Source organism: Bacillus rossius, chromosome 10 (genome assembly GCF_032445375.1).
Source record: "Bacillus rossius redtenbacheri isolate Brsri chromosome 10, Brsri_v3, whole genome shotgun sequence".
NCBI lineage: Eukaryota > Metazoa > Arthropoda > Insecta > Phasmatodea > Bacillidae > Bacillus > Bacillus rossius.
In genome coordinates this window covers 9,351,917-9,374,774 of record NC_086337.1, presented here as the reverse complement: position 1 = coordinate 9,374,774, position 22,858 = coordinate 9,351,917, and the positions used below count along the sequence as shown (strand labels likewise).

The following is a 22,858-nucleotide window of genomic DNA, read 5'->3' as shown; positions in this document are numbered from 1 at the left end:
CATCATCAACATCGAATTCTTACGATAAATTGGGTGAAGACGATTCCTTCTACGGTGATTGTTACAGTGACTCTGAGGCTGTTGACAAAGACATTGACTATGATGAAGCACCTAAAGCTGACAAGATCGAAGAATGTGGTGGTTTCCTGAGACCGAAACAATGGAAACGACGTGATATATTAAATAAATCTGATCAAGCTTGTGATGATCACCGTCTCAAAAATGAAAGTTATTCAGAGGTTGGTGGTAAAACGGAAGTCACCAGAGATCATAATATTTATTATAAACGTGCAAGGAAGATGGTGGTAGAAAATAATGATTACAATCATGGAAAGATCCAAACATATTGGTTGACCGGCTAAGACTTCTACATGGTTCGCTTTGTGCAGGAAACTATTCGTGCATCAAAGAAATATCCTTCATATTGTGACGGGACTCCATCAGATATCCCGCGTAGAGTCGCTGTACCCGAGACCAAGTCTTCTCCCCATACAGGGAGTGTAGGGTATGATTTATGCACTGAAAAGAAACATTATTAATTCATTCAAGCACAGATTTTATTTACTAGGCCAAATACTAGAAACAGAATGAACAAACTCAGGAAAATATTTAACAAATAAATTAATAACAAATAAATTAACAAATAGATTTATGAATAAATAAATACATTAAATACACATTAAAGTGATGTCGGCTGGCAAATAATTATCATTACAACATCATGGCCGTTCTCTCGTCGCCGCAGCTCCGCTGAGAAATAGTCTACTTCCCAGTTACCTTTACATGCATGCTTATAACCAGACGTCGATTTTTCCAAAAAAATAAATAAAATAGGGATGGAATAATACTACATTATTTCTTAAAAGATTAAGTACTGGACAATGATCGTCCAGCCCGAAGCTCCGTCCCACTATCCATCACTGCCGATCACTTACCCTCACTTCGTCTCAGCGATTCGGCCCCGTACTGTCGTGGATCACCCGTCCAGCGAGGTCTCGAAGGCGAAAAAGCCCCGGTCACTCCCTGGACGAGGGTTTTACCTCCCGAACGAGGTCACCCCGAAAAAACACGAACACCGGGAAAAACTTATCCACGGAGAAAATGGCTGTCCCTCCTTCCCGCAAGGAAAAACAAAACAAACGAAGTCGACAGTTACTTCTGCACAGGCGCAAGCGAGCCTCCCCTTCCCCCTCTCGCGCTGCTCGATTGTTTCTGCCCACGTTTCCAAACTCGGACGCAAGATGGCAACACTAATCAGGACAGAGTCCTCGAAACGAGTACACGAAGCCGAAAATGACAGACGCAAACAAAACCGACGTTACACAGCGGGTTTTTCTGGAACGGCGTGTTGCAACCTCTCGGTGGGCCCTGGCCACCGACCCGCGAGAATTAGCAAACCACGCAGCCTCGCAAAAGCCCGCGGTGCCTGCAAACTACCATCGCAGCAACCTATATTCCACTACCCGTGTGTCGAAATCAACCGGACGAGCCTGGAAACGCGCACGTACACCAACACGTTAACCTAACGAGATACAAAAGTAAAATAAATTTAAGAAAAAAAAGTAATGAAATTTTCAGACCGTGACAATATTCAAGGAACTAAGGAAAACTGGCTACATAATATAATGGCTTGTTTTACTTGCATTTGTATCATGTAAAGATATAAAATAAATAATTTAAATTATAAAAATTTAATGTTTTTATTTTTTGTATTCTGATTTCTAACTAAGACTTAGATCTCGCAACTTGAGCTTCCTTTTTGCTTTTTTTGTTGATGGAGCTTCCAAATGTGCTTCCTTATTCGATGGTGCTTCCAAAATGTGCTGCCTTTATGATGGTGCATCCAAAATGTGCTGCATTTTCGTTGTCGGTGCTTCCAAATGTGCTGCCTTTTCGTTGTCGGTGCTTCCAAATGTGCTGCCTTTTCGTTGTCGGTGCTTCCAAATGTGCTGCCTTTTCGTTGTCGGTGCTTCCAAATGTACTGCCTTTTTTGTTGTCGGTGCTTCCAAATGTGCTGCCTTATTTGTTGTCGGTGCTTCCAAATGTGCTGCCTTTTCGTTGTCGGTGCTTCCAAATGTGCTTCTTTTCGTTGTCGGTGCTTCCAAATGTGCTGCCTTTTCGTTGTCGGTGCTTCCAAATGTGCTGCCTTTTCGTTGATGGTCCTTCTATTTTTAATGTTGTTTTGACTCTAGTATTATTGTAAATGGTTCTTGATTTGACTAGCGTATTATTCCATACGGTGCATGTATATAAGCGAGTCCTAGACAGCAGGACGCTCAGTTTGTTACTGACGTCGGCGGTGTAAGGATCACCTAGTTTGTTTAATCTGGTACATAAATCGCGTAATTACCTGTTCTTGCGAACTCGATGGCATCTTTACCGACTTTAACGTCGAACTCGGAGGTTGTACCATCGTCTGCGGGAACCTTGACGACAGCTACGACGGAGAAGGTGCAGATCCCGTTGGCAACGACGACGTCAACATTGGAGGAGATTTCAACAGATGTGATACCACCATCATCCGAAGTTTCATCATCAGCAATGGATACTTCAACTAATGAAGTGCGTACATTGCGTCAGTGCAAATACTGTGACGCATCATTTACTATCACCTCAAATGCTCGCAGACATGAAAGAAGCAGTTGTTCTAATAATGTTAAAAGAATACAATTTCAGTGCAATAAGTGCGGTAAACTAATTTCACGTCTCGACAGCTTACATCGTCATTATATAAAATGCTCCGAGTTATTTAATTGCAAGTATAATGAACATGGTTATTGTTTTGACTCATGTGTTGAACAAGCTAATAAGAATATATAAGTGAGACCCTGGTGATATGGACTTCAGTCCGTCTCTGGCTGCGGTGATCAACGGCTTGGATAGTCAGACTTGTATAATAGACCAGTATCTAGCTATTCTTGAGAACTCGATGGCATCATTACCACTATCTACACCGACTTGGATCGAAGGTCTACCATCATCAGTGCAGAGCACGATGACAACGACGTCTACAGCTACACCTGCTCTCTCAGCACAGCAGGAGATTTCGTCGCGTGCAACATCTTCCGCAGAGCAGACCTCAAAGGCTTCAGAAGTTAACATGTCAGCAGTGTTACAATGGTTGTCAACAGTCCCAGTGCCATTGATGAAGGAAGGAGCATCCAGCGGTGTTTCATCACCCGACTGCACGTACTGTGAGAAGATCAAAAACTTGAAATTACGGGATTATGTAATACACAATTGTAGTAATAACTCGGAACGCATTAAATATCAGTGCAACAGATGTTTAAGCATGTTTAAACTCTATTTAAGATTAAAACGGCACCTCAGGAATTGTGATAGACTGGCTGTACATTCATCGGAATCAAGCTGTATATTTTGTAAAAAAAAATGGCAAATATTCAAAATGCACAACAACACGAAATATATCACTGTTCTTTTAATGAAGTCGATAATTCGTCTTTGTGTGAAAATTGTGGTGTACCGATATGTCGACCTGATAAACTGAATAGACATTTACGAACATGTAAAAGACTTACTTCATCCATTAAGAAGACTGTTTGAATAAAGGAATCCAAAAGGCTTTTGTAATTTGTCTGTGTATTTTTTGTACTTGTAGTAGTGTAGTATGTATGTAATAAAAGTTTTTTTAAAATAACTTGCTGTGTTTTTATTTTCTAAAACCTGCCACTTTAGTGGTAATTTTTTAAAATATTAAAGTTGTTTTTTTTTATCGGCCAGTGATCGAACCAAGAACCTCGGTCGATCTAATCAATCATTATATAGATTACAAATTTATTTAATGAATTTTGAACTTTTTCCCGCATCTCTAGCATTAAAATTACGAATTTCCAATATGGTGGTCTTGATGTCTGATAGGATGATGGTAGTAGAGGATTTAGAGTCTCTTTAAGAATGTTGAACATGGTTTATTGGAATTATTATTTTTTACATAAAATTAAACATTATTGCATCGATCGCGTATCGAACCAAGGACAGGAATCGATCGAATCAATCAGTATATAGATTACAAATTTATGTAATGAATTTTGAACTTTTTTCCCGCATCTCTAGCATTAAAATTACGAATTTCCAATATGGTGGTCTTGATGTCTGATAGGATGATGGTAGTAGAGGATTTCAAGTCTCTTTAAGAATGTTGAACATGGTTTATTGGAATTATTATTTTTTACATAAAATTAAACATTATTGCATCGATCGCGTATCGAACCAAGGACAGGAATCGATCGATTCAATCAGTATATAGATTACAAATTTATTTAATGAATTTTGGGACTTTTCCCGCATCTCTAGCATTAAAATTACGCATTTTCAAGATGGCGCCCAAATATTAAGATGGCGGATTCCTTAGTAATAATAAATTATTACTGCACTCTAGCGGACAAGAATTAAACTAACATGGCGTCGGCGCACTCTAGTCGACGATACAATGATGATGGCTTCCAGCATCGAAGACAAGATGGCGGACGTGACGTCATGCTAACTGGCGATATATATGCTATGAACAAAGTGGTGGGGGTTAGTCTGCCAGCACCCACCACGAGGGAAGTATCGGTTGCCATTTTTAATTTTTTGCCCTCACCGGGTTCGAACCGAGGACTCCGAGCTCCGTGTCGTAAAAGTACATTTTTTTATAAAAAAACTAGCTGCCCGACCCGGCTTCGCACGGCTATACTAATGGAAAAAGAATTATGCCACATCTCCCATTTACAGTAATGGTAAATAATAAAAAATTCCGTGAAAATTTATTACAATGCTGTATAATGTACCGATGGTTTCCCGACTCGTGCACGCAACATAAAACTGATGTACCCGTACTTCGCTACGGCAGTCTACAGGCAGATCACTCTTGCGCCGCTCATTTTACATGCCCCTCCTTGTGGGTACGCCATTGCAGCGCCTCGAATTGAAAAAGAAATCAAAGCGATGCCCGTTGCCATGGAGACGAAGTAACCACTGTTGCACGGACTTAACCACCCTTGAGAGCTGATTTTCGGAAAACGTCATCCTGCGTAACATAAGGAACATTACTGTCAAGTTTCAAGTCGGTAGGATATATATTTGGAAAAAAAAAGAGCAATTTTTATATATTTAAATTCCCCGCAAAATTTCAACGGTGATGAGGACTGCACTAACAATGAAATAGCCGTTGCCATAGAGACGAATGAAGCATCAACAAAGCAACAGCCGTTGCCATGGTGATTTCCTACCAAAAACTGGAAATAAAAAAAAAATTTAGGGGTGGACTACCCCTAACATTAAGGGGGATGAAAAATAGATGTTGGCCGATTCTCATAGATACCGGATAAGCACAAAAAATTTCATCAAAATCGGTCAAGCCGTTTCGGAGGAGTATGGCAACGAAAACTGCGACACGAGAATTTTATATACAAGATTATTAAAATTTTATTATTTATATTTTTTTATAAATTTTAAATTTTTTTATTAAAATTGGATAATAAATAAAGATTTTAAAGATGGCGACCGTAACGGATATTGCAACGGCGACGACATAATCCAAGATGGCGGTCATAATCCTAGATGACGTCAGAGGCTTATCGGAGGCTGTAGACGAGGATGCTTAAGCCTCTTTTAGGAATTTTCGTGGTTTCTAAGGCAAAATGACTTTTGAGGATTTTCGAAATCCTGATTTTCGAATTGAGGAATTTTTTGAGTTTTTTTGACGGAATTTTTTCCACAAAAATTTAAATTTTGAGGATCAAATTCAAGGTCAAGGTCAAAGTTCAAGGTCACAACCATCCAAGATGGCTGACCGACAATCTTCAATCCTCACCCTGAACCCTGTGCCAGGAGCCCCATTTACATACTACTCCCCTCGCGAGCCCTATCATATATATGATGTAAATGTATTGCTTGAAGTAGAACAGGAGGATAATTACCCCGATTATACCCTAACCCGAGCTTGAACCTAGGAGGTCGATAAAATTTATTAACCTATTACTATACTGTGGGGATATTTGTCTTCAGTCGGATGTGCGCTGCTTGCAAGCTCCTTGCTGGCTGGCGCGCCCTCGACTCTAGTGGCCAATGAGCGCCTGAACAGCCATCTGGTGGGCGCGGGGCATTGTGGCCCGGCAGCCTGCGTGTGCTCACTCACGGACACACGGACACAACACAGAGGGCTCGACGCTCTGCAAACACCCGCCTCAACAGCTATTAAGCTGAGTTTTGTCAATAACAACCATCGGAGGCGATATCAACAGCTATTTCACTAATGTGTTGCCCAGTTTCTCTTACGGAACGCCATTTTATTATGTAGAGAAGATGGGGTAGAGATTTAAGCCCCAAAAGTTTCTCCCGGATCTACTTCAAGAACAGTAAAATATTTACGAAATAATTAGACTTACCTTAAGTATTCACAGTACTGATATCTACAGAATGGAAGTTGCTAAACGTTTAGAAATGCCAAATCTAGCCATTTCAGGCAAGGGACATTATCCGAAAATGCAACTCCCGCAAAGAAACAGATTCGAACCACAGGGTGCCAAACATAATTCCGCGCGCATCTAGGCACCACTGCAGTGCCAGAGAGGTCGGAATCTCGCCTGGTTAATCGACTGTCATGTAGTTCTGCCCTGATAACACATGTCAAGGCGTGCAAAGGACTTGCTTCGCCTTCTAAAATTATTGCGGAAAATCGAGAAATGCTAGAAATTACTTTTTTTTCTATGCATTTACTATTTATGGATATTATTTTTAATTTTTAATTTTTTGCTTTTTTTTCCAAACTTTTACTTCAGTGTTAAATTAAAATTAATGTTATTTTACCAGTTTTTTTTTGTTGTGTATAGCAAGGATAAAACCAAGGACAGGAATCGATCGAATCAATCTTTACTACACAATTGATTTTCTTAATGATTATTGGAATTTTTCCTGACATTATAGCTAAAAATGACGAATCTCAAAGATGGCATCCATGATGGCGTAGGTAGCATTCTGATGACTGGTGGAGGAGGAATGTAAGACGAATTTTAGGATTTTTAACGATTTTTAATAGTGTTTTTTTTACATACAATTACCTTTTTTGTATCAAGCAAGTATTTAACCAAGAACAAAAATTGATCAAATCAATTGGAGGCTGGTAGATGAAGAATTTATACCTCTTTTAGGTTTCATTCGCCATATTTTATTTAATAAATAACTTTTTAACAGAAATTACATATGTTGCGTCGAGCGAGGACCGAACCAAAGACAGAACTCATTCGAATCAATAATGGTTTTAATAAGCGAATTTTTTGATGATTTTTAGAATTTGTTTCAAATTTCTAGCTAAATATGTACAGATTTTCAATTTTGTGAATTAAAAGATGGCGGATGTGGAGTCATATAATATCGCCGCTGACCTCCCAATCATGGTAAACGAGTGGCGAACACGCCCGAACGTAGTCGAATAATTACGATTGGCGAGCCAATAAGCCATCTAGCCATCAAGCCGTTGTCCCATAAATATAACCTAGCCCCCCTCCCATTTCCAACCCTCGCGGACCAAATTTTTACTACTTTCTGGTTGGGAGATTCAACCTTGACCTTGATCTTGGTCCCGGCTGCCAACTTGGATGATGACACGTCCACAGTCTTGAATTATGACATCACGACCACCATATTTAAAATCTGTAATTATAAAAACATTGGAAATGTTTTAAAATGTATAAAAATTTACATAACAAAATTTAATGAGAACACGCATCATGGCTGTGTGTGACCACTAATTGGCCGTGCCTGGTTAATGGACTGACAGTGGAACTGCCCTAAAACACTTCGCCTTCTAAGAAGACTGAGGTCGTGAAGAGTCGACTTCCACAAAACACAAGTGGAGACGAGCATTGTTCTCGCAGGGGTAAAGGCGGCGGAGACAAGACAGGTCTCGTTCTGGCATTCTTAACAGAGCTTACTAATCGGTATACTGCAGTATGCATGTGATATGAAATATGTGAGGTCGTGAAGTGTCAGCTTCCACGTAGCACATGTGAAGTCAAGCATTTTTCTCACTTGGAAATAGGTGGTGGAGACCAGACTGAGAACATTATGGAACTTTTGACAGATTCGTCCAGTCGGTTGCAAAGTTACTACTTTTACAAACAGCTTTACGATGGCTTAGATGTGTAAAGATCATCTAGCATAAGGTCAGACTTTATCAGTTGTAGCAGAGTGTTGGGAGCTTGGCTTCTTTAAGAATAAACTATGGCTAGAGTGTAATATGCGTAGGTTTGTTATCCTAACACTTCTTAGTGGATGCATAACAATTTATATTCCCAATTAAGGAAAGTCCACTTTGTAAGTAAATTACAAAACTGACATAACATAAACGACAAAAAATAATGGTTTGAGGGCCTGCTATTAGCTCGACTGGTTGAACATCGCTGTATCCTTGCATTACTCTATCAGACAACACTGACGTGAAGATAACTAAATAATTTAATTAATAAGATATTTGATAAGAAAACTAAATGGGCAAAAAAGCTTCTAGTAATCATGAAAAATTGATTAAAATAGTGTTATATTCAATCATCATTAGGCAATATTCTCTAAGTAGTTTAACCATTAGTGATCGATAAGTGTTATGCTTTTAAAATAAATATCAAAAATGGTTTTTGAAAAAGAGCTTCTGCAAATGGTTCTAGAACTTACATAATCTTGCACTACCCATGTTATATTAGCACATAGAGGTAAGCTAGTTAATTAATTAAATAAGTACTTGACATCGGAGATATCTAAGGTACTAGAATAATTAATTTGAAAGGATAACATGATAAGGTATTTCCATACAATGCACAATAAAGAAACATGATTGAAGCACAGAAAATAACTAAACAAAAAAAATAACAGCTTTACCATTATATCAGTAGTCAAAGGCATGACAACCATGAAGTTTAATACCGATAATTATCATGCCTGATAGGTTTTCAGCTCTAAACAAGAAGTGATTATTGCATTTCCTGAAGATTATTTATACCGCCTAGTGAGACAACAAAATTATAGTTTCTATCCTTTTGTGAAGAATACTCTCTCAGATTAGTTTATTTTATGCTTTGTTGTGGGAAAATTTGCGTTTTGGTCATAAATGCACTTACCAACAGGTTATCCCAGCTAACACGCCACTGAATGTGAGAAAAAGTGAAATTGTTACTATTGAAGATAATATTGTGTATACTGTGTGTCCCTGGTATCTCTCCATAAAAGTTACGTTTGAATTCAATACGGTCCAATCTATACTTCAAGAACAAACAAATGATAATGATATATTAATTTTATTTAAATACGGCCAATGCAAAAATCATTACCATGGATATTTTCGTTCTAGATCTTGATACGCTAGAGGACAACCGTATTTCATAACTTTGTTAATCTGAGTAATTTTGGAGGACACACAATAAAATAATGCCGGAACTAGCTGCTGTAGTCGGGAGAAAATCTTCTTCTCTTCTCTCTGGACCTCTAGGAGGTATGCAGCAACACTGGAAACGGGAGGGCTCTACTGATACTGCAAACTACAGCGCCCCTCTGGTCCTGTAAAGTCTGTAATTATATTTGGTCTCACCACACGTCGTGCAAGTTCGTTGCAGGCTGCTGCAAACTCCGTCGTGAAGCACAAAATGTTCGGAAAAGAAAGACAATGAAGCGTTTCACTAAGACGTCAAAACTTCTTATTTTCTGACGTGTATAGTCATAAAATACTATATACAAACTTTCAGAAGATGAATCTATTCAATTAAATCGCGGACGACGCGCATCTTCTGTTCCTCGAGCGGGCAACCAAGGAACTGGCCTGCCCCAGCCCGAGCAACCTTACTGCTGCAATGGCCACAGCGTCTCTCTTACTTTTCTTCTAATAAATTTGAATTTGGTTGCTTACAGCAACGAAAGAGCTGTAAAGATTTCCCAGTCCTTCCTCAGTGGTGAAGTAGTTGAAAGAGAAACCAATAAAGAATAAAATCAATGTGGGTGTGCAAAGCTATGGTAAAATTAATAAAATACCAAGGAATAACAATTCATAAGACCCTGAATAGGTATTGATGTAGTGTTGTCTTCTATAACGGTCAAAATTTGTTGTCCTCCTAACATACAAATCACAAAATGGTGCAATTAGTTAAGAACAATAATAAATAATAAAACAAAAACTGTAAACCATCTGATTGTTTACACTATAAAGGACAGAATTTGCTTCAAAGGAATACATAAAATATCTAAAGGAGTCAACCTCATAGAACCTGAAAACAATGATATAGTTAATAAACTTTGTTTCGCTGAGCATTTGAAGAAACTTTTCCTTAGATTTAAAATTTATAACAGGAAAAAATTGGTTGTCTGTAAAGTCGGTTTACGGACGATAGTTTAACGTGACAACGTCATAACAAAACATTGATGAAATTATTGTTCCAGAAGAAAATGAAATATCATATTTGGCCTGAGACTGTGCCGTAATAGGTTTTTGCAACCAAACCATTTAGGCATTAAAATTATTATATTCTTTGAGGAAGAATTTTTTTTAAATTTTTTCTATCTTTTGCATGATAAAATCTACCTCTGCATACTTTGATGAATAAAATTGAATCATTTTTATTGAATTATCATTATTTTGTATGGATACAAAGGAGTGAAATGAAATGTGCAATTGAATTAATAAATTTACTTTTATTTGCATTCATTAATTCAAATATATTTATTACTTTTGAAATGTTGCGTGCGCCGTATTTATTTTTACAAGTACAAAAAAAATTTCGCAGGGGCCGGGTTTCTAACCGACAACCTTTAGTGTAAGAATTAGGTATGCTAACCACACGCCCACGAGGCCATACTAAATTAATGTAGTTTCAGATGTTATATATAGTTATAAAAAATTTGTTCACGGTAGGGGAATAATATTAACACGATTTTATAACAAATACGCATCCCAAATACACCAAACTTATTTAAATTGTGTTACAATATTTTTTAAAACATTGTGCAAAAGATCCCGGATGTAATTTAAATTATTATGTGTAACTGTAAAACACCATTGTTGGTTCAAAACGTATTTGATTTTTCAACATTACTTTTAAATAACCGTACCGATTGTGCTGAAAATCGGTGGACGATCGTTAAATTACATAATATTAATAATTCAAACGACGAAAATATGATTGATAAGTCAAATCGATGGTTGTTCCAATCGAGTGGAAGAGAGGTGCCACGCATGCGTACAATGAGCATGAAGAGAGATGCCACGCATGCGTACAATGAGCAAACAGGAACATCCGTAGTGGAACATCCGTAGTGGGACATTTTTTCGTGCGTGCAGACGGCGTTCATCGATTTATTAGACGTTGTCACGTCAAAAAAGATCGAAGGGGTTTGTTTATAATGCATCATTGATGCCTGATAATGATATGTTTGTTGAAACCACAATCTGCAAAATTTTTATTGGAGTAAATTATATATGTAATTATTTATAAAATAGGTTTCTGGTAGTTAAGAGTGCCGTGGAAGATCAATGATAAAGTGCACGACTTAATGCTAAAATAAGAAATCTATTAATATTACGAGTATATTTTATACTGGGTCCTCATTCTGCAGGAATTAAGTTTAAGTGGTGTCAGTGTTTAAAATGCCAAAACAATGGGAATCAACTAACGTACTCTCCATGTGGCGATATTTAGTCATAAGTATACTGAATGCACTTAGAAGAGTGAAAGAGGAAATTGAGCACATTACAAACAGGAGAAATGCCCTTACAACCGTCGAGGCACCCTTACGATTGTTCTTTGTTTCACAGAGCACTCACAAGAGTTCATGGCAAAATTTGTTACATAAACGGCAATGCACTTAAATTTGGAAAACTAATATTGCAAAGATCCTGCATTGTTACTCAAAAATTAATACGGAAGGCTAAGGGAAGTAACTTAGACATGGTATTAATACAATAACCCTATGTTGTTCGAGGCAATAGCAATGAAATGCATGGATTAACATATTATTAAGTAAATTTATCACAGTTTGCAATTATGTTATACGGTATAGCTTATGAGTGTCATATTTGCTTACCCATTGATATTGGAAGTTTTAAAATGTTTATTGTGCCTTCGTATTTGGTTTCCGAGATGAGGAGAGACTTGAGACTGAAAATATAATATTATCACATTAGGGTATAGGCAAATTTTGATTGATGGAGTTCTAAATGCAAAGTCTGATTAATCGTCATCTCTGGTTATTAATGGAAATTAAATTTAGGAATGTAATTTAATTCTAATATTCTAATATAAGTCGTCTCGTTCCTCCACCTGTTGCATGTATCATTCGTAAATGTTAAAAATATTGCATATTATTTTATGTCTTGGTTTTTGTCTCTCCTCTCGCGAAGACTTCAGGAGACAACACATCCAATGAACATAATATTTTTACAAATATTTTTACAAAATATATGTTGCTTGGATTAACATGAGAACATTACAATTTTATATTTCATAAAAAATCATTTTCAAGTTGTAATAATTGTTGAGAAACATATTAACTTTTAAGTACAGAGACCTACACAGAGGGCCTACACAGTCTTCGACAGTTAATCCAGAGACATCGGCCAAGATTTCAGCCAAGATGAGTGCCAACACTTTAATAGCCCACCTTTTCCACATATTTCATTATCCCACCTTCACTCCATCGCTACTCTGGTATGCCTTGACAAGCTTTCGATAATTATGACATATTAAAAATATATTTTCAGCTTCTTCCAAGATGTCGGCCAAGACATTGGCCAACACTTTAACGCTCTCATCGTCTTCTACACCTTTCATCCTTTTACCCACATGAAATGCCTCTTAACCTCCCCCCTCCTGAAACTCCCCCCTCCCGCCAACCTCGCTAATCATGTTTACCTTATTTCATCCTCTCATTCTCAACTAGAACCATGGGCTTGTGGTCAAAGTGTCTGCCTCAAAAACTCTAGATCGTCATGCTGTCGTGACTTTAAAGCTACCCACAGAACTCGCGATTTAATAAAAAATATAAAAATCAATAATGTGCGGCGATGGGGTGCCATCCAACATCTGTGCCTTCAACCTTCTGTGACGTAATCACGAGATGCCAGTGAGATATGGTAGAGAAACTCAGAACCAAACTGGACAAACCCTACCAACAAAATTCGGAACTCAGCAGTTAGGCAGAGAGGATGGAGGGGGAGGGTCTGTGGTGGACCACACCCTCCAGACACCAGTCTTGAAAAAAATTTATTAATTGACTAATTGGCAGGTGGCTGGGGAAGGGTAGAGTGGGAAGTTATCAAAGGGAGTAGTGGTGTTGAATCATAAACACACTAATTGCCATTGATGGGTTTGTCCTTAATTGAAATTTGTTTCTTTATTTGCATTAATTGGCATTTGGAGAGGGCAGAGGGAGTCACTAATTAAGATTAATGAGTTTTAATTTTTGGCCAATTGTGTGCTATAGAAACACAGTGCTCTTGAACACTGCTGATGAAATCATTTAAAGAAAATGCGGATTTCCCATGGCTTTAGCCCGAGATATTGTGATTGAGAGATAACTGAAGTCATAAAAAACATACCGAATTTATGAATGAACTTTTTCAGTAGATATTTTGGAAACATTTATTAATGATTTTTGGCTTGAAATAACGTGGAGAATACGTACGCTGTTTTGACTGCCCACATATCCTATACTTGCATTTTTTTTTCTAAAAGAACTTGTAAATTTATATTTGGTGGTTGTGTTATATGTTCGCAACATGGATTGGAAAAGTATCTAACAAGAAACCTGGCCACAACGATACACAATTTCCCTTTAGTAAATAATATTTTTATTTACGATTAATCTAAAACACATAAGATCTCGATTTCTCATAATTTCAAGTCTCGACTATGTGTCGTAGACCTCGCTTCATTAGCATTAGCATATAAGTCCAAATTGAAATATTTTTTTGACAGTTGTCTTCTTGCCTTTGGCAAATGGGTCTATCTAAAAAAAAAAGTTAATATCTTAATAGTTGCTGTCCAAACGCCACCGGGAAATGTGGCCAAATTAAAAATGTTTCTTGACTTCGAAGGTCGTCGCCTACAAGTGGATGGCGGACCTACTGGGTAGCCACTGGACTCAATCCCTTATGCTCAGCTCGAAGCTATGGTGTTGAACACTGACCTGGATCATTCTTGTTCAGCGAACCGACATCTGGGCTTGCCCAGCGAGTAGTTATTCGCCCGTCTAGTTGGTGCTTCTTTATCGGGTTTCATCTCAGCTTTCTTCTTGAAACCCCGGTGTGGTACACCTCTGCTGGATTGCTCCTCGTTGCGTTGACAGCACCGCTCGCTCGATACCACTCAGACTTCCTGTTCCTGCTGCCCCAGCATGGCGTGAAGGAACTCGCTTAGCTTACTCGTTCAGTCGTTTCCCAACTCGATGCCCACCTTCGTACATTACTGATCGCCAGCTGTGGCGTCACTTCCCCCTGGTCTCCATCTGTTGGCTGCTGTCAGTACAATTGAAAATATGCTCCATTCGCTGGACCATAGGTCAATGTCACTGGACTCCAATCTGTGAAATCGAAAAGGCTGCTTCATTGACAATGACTGACACACTTGCTGCCTACTTCCTCCATCATATCGACCGCAGAGACTGACAACTCCTTGACTCCTGTTGACTAATTTTTTTCGGGGTAGGCACCAGCAGTGCTGATAGAGTCTTAGGGCTCAGGACACAGCCAACTGTCTGGTTAGCTGAGTGAGGCAGGGGGCTAAGGTGATGACTATACTGGGTTGCTCTGGCCTGGTCGTGGCTGAAGATCTAACACCTTCCTGATCAAAGGAGGGAGTAATCCCTTTTCAGCTATATCGTAATTTCACTTGCTCTGGAATTAGTAAAAGGATCTGTAAGCCACTCCCGTTATACCCTTAAAGGGCGCATATGTGGGAGGCCTGGTGGAGAATGCCGACCAAAAGGTTGGAACAAAGCTGACTAATTCATCGAATATATACGTACAACAGCTCGCTCGACGTTGCTGTGCAGTTTTTTCCAGAAGGTTTGATAAAGTTCTACTGTTTCATGGTCTCAATTGTTCCACCAAGTTCCCGGAATCTTAGTGCTGTCACGGTGAGAAAGTGCACCTTTATCGTATTGAAAATTATTTATCTGAATCAGGCCATAGGCTTGAAGAAGCAAATGTATGGTATGAAAATGAATATGATCAATTTGTATACGAATTAGCTGTAAGGATTAGGAAAAGGATACACATATTTAACCAGGATAACTTTATAAATATGAGGAGGTAATAATATAATAATGAAGAAGTGTGAAGTAATATAAATGCAATATAAATCACATATCGTATATCCCAGAACGTAGATTAGAAAAAAATTCCTAACAAAAAAATTATTAAAGTGTGAATAGCTTAACGAATTTTCAAATTAAAATTGCTCTGGCATACATTTATGCTGTCTATCTATTTTGAACAGTTATCTTTATTTAGCAGCATTATTCACAATTCGGAATGCGAGCTAGCCTATCTGAAGGATGCAGACCATACGGACAAATGCTTTTTGTCGTTCACAATCCAACACGAATGGTTCCAGCATATCAAAACTGAGTTTCGTGCGAAATGGTATCACGTGACTCCCAACTGTTGTCGACTTGAAACTCGAACATAGGGCCTAGACCTGACCTGACCTGAGAAGACGACGGAGCGATATCTGGACAGGTCGGCGCGGAGACCCCTGATTCTCTCGCAGGCTCTCGTGGTCCAGGACCTTCATCTCGGGCTCAGCTTCCGCCCTGGGTCGGGCGAGTCCCGTGTCGGCTGGTCGGCGCTGGTTTGGCTCGCCCTAGCGAGATGGCGGCTGGTCTCCGCCCACGCTCGCCTTCCTGGTCGTCCTCTCGATCTGGTGATTACACTCGTTGGGCGAGTTCCAGCTTCTAGTGTACTTTAGAATTTCTACCAGCGCCCACTATGTGGACGAGTACGCGGCGCTCGGGTTGGCTGAGTGCACCAGCCGACCAGACTGGCGGCTCGACTGGGCCAGGGACGGGCGGGGGCGAGTCCACACTCGCTGCTCCACCTCCTGCACTCGCTCGACGAGCAGTGGCAGCCTGCTGTTCTTCCGGCAGGGAGCTGTCTTCAAGTTCTCGGTTGAAGTGTCTCTTTGACCCTAGCCCTGCGCCTACTCATACCGCCGACCTGATGACGTCAGAGTTGTTTGTCTAGATTGCAGCACACCCGCAACAACTGGAAAACGGGGTGCCTTACACCAGGCTTTTGGATTACACTAGGTGGAGTTTTCAGTAACGGACGCGCGCTCTGATACAATAATAAATGCATTCTTACCCACATTTTTACATTTCAAAAAATTTATCTTATGTGTGGTATTTTTAAATCCTTTTTTTATTTCAAAACTATATTTACTTCATTGTCACCCAAATGAGTTTTTTTTTAAGGAATATGGAAGGAGCGATTGTTTTTATTCTGTTTATTTTTGAAACCCTATTTCAGCTTATTTTTCTTGGAAGAAATTCTTATTTCATTTCCAAACAAAACTTACCCCCCTTTAGACTTCTTAAAAATTGAATTATTAAACATAATTGTAGCCTCGTGGCTACGGACTGTGATCGGGACGAGTAGGATCGCATTTCAATGAAACACAGTATAGTTGGAGGCGTCCTTTATTGGCGGCAGCGAGAACGCGTACAAAATGCTATGACCAACCCTGTGCGCGTGGCTGTGTTCCGAGCCGGACTGGCCCGCCTCTCGGGTCTTCCTCGCTGCGTGCCAGACCCCCCCAGGGCGGGGGTGGCCTGCCGGCCTAACGGTACTCCTGGGGGGGGGGGGGGCGCGCATCCTGCCAGCTGTCCGCTCGCCCGCAGGGAACCCGTGAAGCCGGAGGGCTCCGGTCATCGCTGCAGGCGGCAGCGACCACGGCCGCTACAGCAACCCCGTGCCAGTGATGTGCCACATCACGAAAAACCGCCCTGCAGGCGGTCGGGGAAGCGTACACGACGCCCGGCCCGCGTCACGGGAGGCGCAGGGGCAGTCGTGGTGGGCCCCTGATGTTGCTGGGGATGTGTTTCCCCCACAGGAGGGGGGGGCGACTGTGGCTGGTGGCTCCTGGTCGGCCAAGATGTAGGCAGGCTTGAGTCGATCGATGGAGACCGTGGTGCGCCGGCCATGCATCAGGAGAGTTGCAGTTTTCGGAGTTCTGCCGAGTACCGGGAAGGGTCCCTCGTAGGGCGCGTGTAGGGACCCCTTTTGCCCCTCGCAGCGGACGAAGACCTCAGTGGCCGTCGGAAGGTCCCTGGAGACAAACGGCCTTGTTCCACCATGCCGCGAGCCATTAACTGGCCGCAGGTCTCGGAAGTGCAGGCGGAGGTCCGTCACCAGGCCGGGGGCATCGAACCGAGGGGCGTCCGGATGTTCTCCGAGAAATTCCCCCGGTAGGCGCAGGGGCTGGCCGTAGACCAACTCCGCAGCGGAGGCACGAAGGTCGTCCCACCAGGCGGCTCGAATGCCGAGCAAGACAGTAGATAGGACATCTACCCAGTGCTCGGTAGCATGGCAGCGGATGGCTGCCTTGAGCGAACGGTGCAACCTCTCCACCATCCCGTTGGAGGCCGGGTGGTAGGCGGTGGTCTGGAGGTGAGTCATGCCCACCAAGGCGGCGAGGGCCGCGAACAGGGAGGGCGTAAATTGTCGGCCTTGATCGGTGGTAGCTCTCAGGGAGGTGCCAAAACGTGCCACCCATGTGGTGTAGAAGGCTCTGGCGACTGTAGCTGCCTCGATGTTCTCGACAGGCATGGCCTCTGGCCAGCGGGAGAAGCGGTCAACCATGGTGAGGCAGTAGCGAAAGCCTCGGGAACATGGGAGAGGGCCGACCAGGTCTAGATGGACATGGTCGAACCTGGAGGAAGGAGGTATGAAAGATCCTACCGGCGAGGAGGTGTGCCGTGCGATCTTCGACCGCTGGCACGGTATGCAAGATCGGGCCCACAGTCGACAATCTGCTTGCATGGATGGCCAGACGAACCGTTGTGAGATCAACTTCCCTGTGGCCTTGATGCCCGGGTGCGCCAGCCGGTGCACCATGTCAAATGCCGCTCGGCGGAATTGTGGGGTCAGGAAAGGCCGAGCTGTCGGTGTGGACACATCGCAGTAGACTTCCAGTGGCGAGTCCGGGATCTTGACCTTCGTCAGCCGCAGGCTGGAGTCGCACTGCAGGAACTGCCGCAACTCCTCATCCGCTGCTTGAGCTTGCGCCAGAGCATGATAGTCGACCGGAGCTGTGACCGATTCCACCCGGGACAGGGGGTCCGCCACGGTATTGGCCGAGCCGGGAATATGGCGAATGTCTGTCGTGAATTGTCCAATGAAGTCGAGGTGCCTGGCTCGGCGTGGAGAGCACTTGTCAGAGTTTTGGGCGAAGGCGAATACTAGAGGCTTATGGTCCGTAAGGATGGCAAAATCCCTGCCCTCGACCATATGGCGAAATTGCCGAACAGCTAGGTAGATGGCGAGGAGCTCCTTGTCATAGGCTCCATACTTCTGCTGTGCCGGATTCATCTTCGCAGAGAAGAAGGCCAAAGGTTGCCAGTGGTTGCGTACCTGTTGCTGGAGTACCGCTCCTACTGCAAAGTCCGAAGCGTCCGTCACGAGAGCCAGGGGGGCGTCGGGGATAGAGTGGGCCAGCAGGGTCGCCGAGGCGAGCCTGGCCTTACAATCTTCGAACGCCGTGCTGCTTGCGGCCGTCCAGACGATGGTATCTTTGCCTTTGGCTGCCTCTCGTTAGAGCTCATGCATGGGGGGCCTGTGCTGCCGCAGCCCTAGGAATGAACCGTCGATAGAAGTTCACCATGCCAGTGAACTGGCGCAGCTGCTTTGCTGTGGTAGGCTTGGGGAAGTCCAGGATAGCACGGACTTTCTCTTGCAGGGGTTGGGAGCCGTTGGCTGTGATGGTGTGTCCCAAAAATGTGACGCTGGATTTGCCAAAGACGCACTTGCTAGGGTTGATGAGAAGCCCATAGTTCGTGAGGCGGTCAAAGAGCTCAGTCAGATGCTGCAAATGCTCAGTCTCGTCCTGGGAAGCCACCAAAATGTCATCCAGGTACGACACACAAAAGTCGAGGCCTCGGAGGACCTCGTCCATGAACCGCTGGAATGTTTGTGCAGCATTGCGGAGGCCAAAAGACATGAACGGGAATTCAAACAATCCGAATGGAGTGGTTATGGCAGTTTTGGGGATGTCCACCGTGGCGACTGGGATCTGACTGTACGCTCGGACTAAATCGATGGTGGAGAAGACGGTCTTGCCATGCAATGAGTGCGAGAAGTCCTGAATGTGCGGGATGGGGTACCTGTCCGGGATGGTGCGGGCGTTCAGCAGTCTGTAGTCCCCACAAGGTCGCCACTCTTCTCCTCTCTTGGGCACCATGTGGAGGGGAGAAGACCAAGGGATGTCAGATGGTCGGGCTGTGCCCTGCTTGATCATAGCCTCGAATTCCCCCCTGGCCACGCGCAACCGGTCTGTAGCCAAGCGGCGCGGTCTGCTGTGCACTGGCTGTCCTGGCGTGGTGTTGATATGGTGCACGGTGGAGTGCTGCACTGGCTGGGGGAAGCCTGCAGGCAGTGTGAGGCTGGCGAACTTGTGTAGTAGCTCGGGGTACGGCGGAGGGGGTGCAGGCGTTTTGACACTACAGACTTGACTTGTGGTAATGGTACAAACCGAGGTGAGAGAAGTAGTGCTGTCCACTAGGTGTCGATTCCGGATATCAACTAGCAAGCCAAAGTGGTAGAGAAAATCTGCCCCAAGGATGGGCTTAATTACTTCGGCCACCACAAACCGCCAGACCAAGTCCCTTCGAAGTCCTAAGTTGAGGGTGAGTGTGACAAAGCCGTAGGTTGCGATCTGCGAGCCGTTGGCGGCCACCAGGGAGTAGTCGGACTGAGGGCGCCTGCCTGGTATGAGGGTACGCGGGTAGACACAGATATCGGAGCCAGTATCGATGAGGTACAGTACCTTGGTAACCCGCTCTGTGATGAACAGGCAGCGGCCGGTAGGCAGGGAAGGGTTGCCGGCCGCCATCAACGCGTCCCCTTGTCGTTTCCCGTCTGGTACGTACAGGGCGTGGTGCACCAGTGGGCTGCGTCCCCGAAACGGCGATGGTACCAGCAGGCTCCTGGCGGGCCCTTACTGTGGGAGCGGGAGCGGTATCCCGCGGGCGGCGAGCTGTCCGAGCGACTCCTGCGCTGCGCACTGCTGGTGGCAACTGCTGCGATCTCTTGCCGCAATATCGCGGCCATTTCCCCGATCTTCGCGGACATCAGGGCCGCCATCTTGTCCACCATCGCCTCCAGGGAGGACACTGCAGCCGCCTGCGGCTGGGGGTTGGTATCTGCAATGGCATCGGCCAGGTCGACCAACGCATCCAATGATGCTTTAGTCTGCGTGGCCAGAATCGCTTGGGTAGGCGATGGGAGCCGACCCAGCCATAAGGATCGCAGGAGGTCATCTGGGATAGCTGTCCCCGCCAGGCCGCGGAGGTGTCGGAGGAACTGGGATGGACGCCGATCGCCCATCTCTTCGGTCTCCAGCAGCTGCTTGGTTTTCCTCGCTTGCGAAGCACTTAGCCTCTTGACCAGCTCCGTTCTCAGTTTCTCATATTTGCCCGTGGCTGGCGGTTGCGTGAGGATGTCGCGCACCTCGGTAGCATAACGGGAGTCCAGGTTGCCCGCCACGTAATGAAATTACGTACTGTCTGCGGTTATTCCTGCAATCGCGAACTGGTTTTCGACTTGCGCGAACCACATCTCGGGATCTGCGGGCCAGAACGGCGGGATGCGAACCGCCACCCGATCCACCGCCGCAGTAGGAGGTACTGTGTCTGGGTCTGGCATGGTTTCCGCGGTGGTCCCGAACCGCCCAAGTCGCACTACTCACGTGTGGGAGGTCTCGCGCCGCGTGTGTTGGGGCGAACGCGCGAGGTGGCGCGGTAGCTCCGCGGTCGCGCGAGGTGGCGCGGAGAGATATTATGTTTACTATATTTACTATAAATTATATTGCTATAAAATTTACAAAAAGGATGTGCACCGCTAGTCAGCATGGCCCCTGGTACGGCGCTCCTTCCCCTTGATCCCCCCCTCTTCCCTCTCCAGGTCCACCCCTCCTTTTCTTACGTTATTTCAGGAGGCACATTTATTAGACATTTAGTGTAAACGTAATTTCTTACGTATATTGAAGCGTTACGGTTATGTATATACGTGGGATGTATCACTAGGAAAAATTGTGATGTTAGTCTCTTGCCTTCATTTGTTAAGCATTGAATATATAGTGAATCTCTTATAAAGATACCTTTCTGATGTCGTATGTTCGTTCTTTATTGTACTTCAGCTGTGATGATTGTAAATTTCATATCAAGAAAATATATTACACTATCGTTACCTAGCCTCATGTCTTTTTGTAGCCAGTTACACTTCTCATAGTAACACTTCGACTGTTGCCTTAATATCTTAGATATTTCGTGTTTTCTCCTGCTACGCAACACGTGTAGTCAATCCTTTCAGTAGAGGATTGGTTACAGATGAATATCATATCGTAGCTCTCCATGTATTTATTTATAGCTGTGTCTTGTATATTTTGTTCTAGAAGATTCTAATGCATAAATTTATCGTCATGAAAGCAATGTTACGCCTTTTACTCCCTTATGGAATGTAAATTCGGAAATCGGTGAAAGGGAGTTGGTAGGTTTTGATTCTTTACTGTTCATACCCAATATCGTACATTTTACTTAATTAACTTCAAAGATACGATCTTATATTATAAAATTGTATTCAACCCTTTCTGTAAATTTGTTATCATACATTAACTTTTTTTTAATTTAGAAAAAGACATCGCTAGCAAACAAGTTTCATATAAATCCGGTTAGTAGTTCGTGAGTTATGCTTGAACCAAAAAAATAAAAAGACAAAACAATTGAATCAATATATTAAAATACAATTTTGATCACAAAAATTATTATAAAATCACTTAAAATTTGCATTCAATTACATAATATATAAAACTATTTATTTTGCACTGTTTTTAGCATTACTCGAGAAACAGCACATGACTGTAATTCGTTTCTCATTTTTATCAAACACATTTCTAAATGCCTTCTGGGCATTATAAATATACAAATACTTATAAATATAAGTATTTGTGAGATATATTAAAGTTATATATATCTTACAAATATATAATAACACATATCTTACAAATACTTATATAATATATCTTACAAATACTTATATTTGTTTTATAGAGATTTTTCAAATATTTTAAATTGAATCCATTATCAACTCCTCCAACGGTTCGGCTGTGATGAAGTAAAAAATTCGACAAGAACCCTAACAGCACGGCAACGTTGCCTGCACGTTGCCTGCACGACAAAGGGCACATTTGCAACGTTGTGCCACTAATAGGCGGAATAGGTGCCAGTAACGTTTCAATGTGTCTTGCAGGCAACGTGCTAGTTGGCACGTTGCCTGTACATCACAACTGGCACGTTACCAGCACCCATGCAGCACATGATCTGCACCTGCCCAGCACTTAACCAACACATGAAGGGCACGATTCCTGCACCTTTATGAGACATGACAGGCATGCTTTCTGCACCAATGCAGCACATGATCTGCACCTGCCCAGCACATAAAGGGCACATTACAGGTACCTTTCCTACATATATGCAGCACATGATATGCACCTGCCCAGTATATATGCAATGGGCACTTTTCCTGTACCTTTCTAGCACCTGTCATCACCAACATGTCTGGCTCATGTCCAGAATCTCAATGAAAAAGTTATGCCAGTTAGGTTTC

The 22,858-nt window shown here is 42.9% G+C and overlaps 2 protein-coding genes across 2 annotated transcripts in view; one reads left to right on the top strand and one right to left on the bottom strand.

Moving 5' to 3' along the window:
* LOC134535769 (abdominal ganglion neuropeptide L11-like) overlaps positions 1-22,858 on the top strand; it is a 332,345-nt gene that overhangs the window by 53,407 nt on the left and 256,080 nt on the right. The gene's annotated exons all lie outside the window — the stretch shown is intronic.
* Positions 20,087-22,807, bottom strand: LOC134535692 (uncharacterized). The gene is made up of 4 exons (XM_063374889.1): positions 22,781-22,807; positions 22,551-22,677; positions 20,758-20,820; positions 20,087-20,676 (listed from the first exon to the last, which is right to left on the bottom strand). Exons 1-4 carry the CDS (start codon positions 22,805-22,807, stop codon positions 20,087-20,089), a joined length of 807 nt encoding a protein of 268 aa, XP_063230959.1.

Coding starts and splice junctions, on each gene's coding strand:
- LOC134535692 (XM_063374889.1), bottom strand. CDS start 22,807: ATGTTGGTGATGACAGGTGCTAGAAAG. Junction 22,678..22,780: donor TGATGACAGGTGCTAGAAAG/GTACAGGAAAAG, acceptor TGTGCTGGGCAG/GTGCAGATCATGTGCTGCAT. Junction 20,677..20,757: donor TGCAGGAATAACCGCAGACA/GTACGTAATTTC, acceptor CGCAACCGCCAG/CCACGGGCAAATATGAGAAA.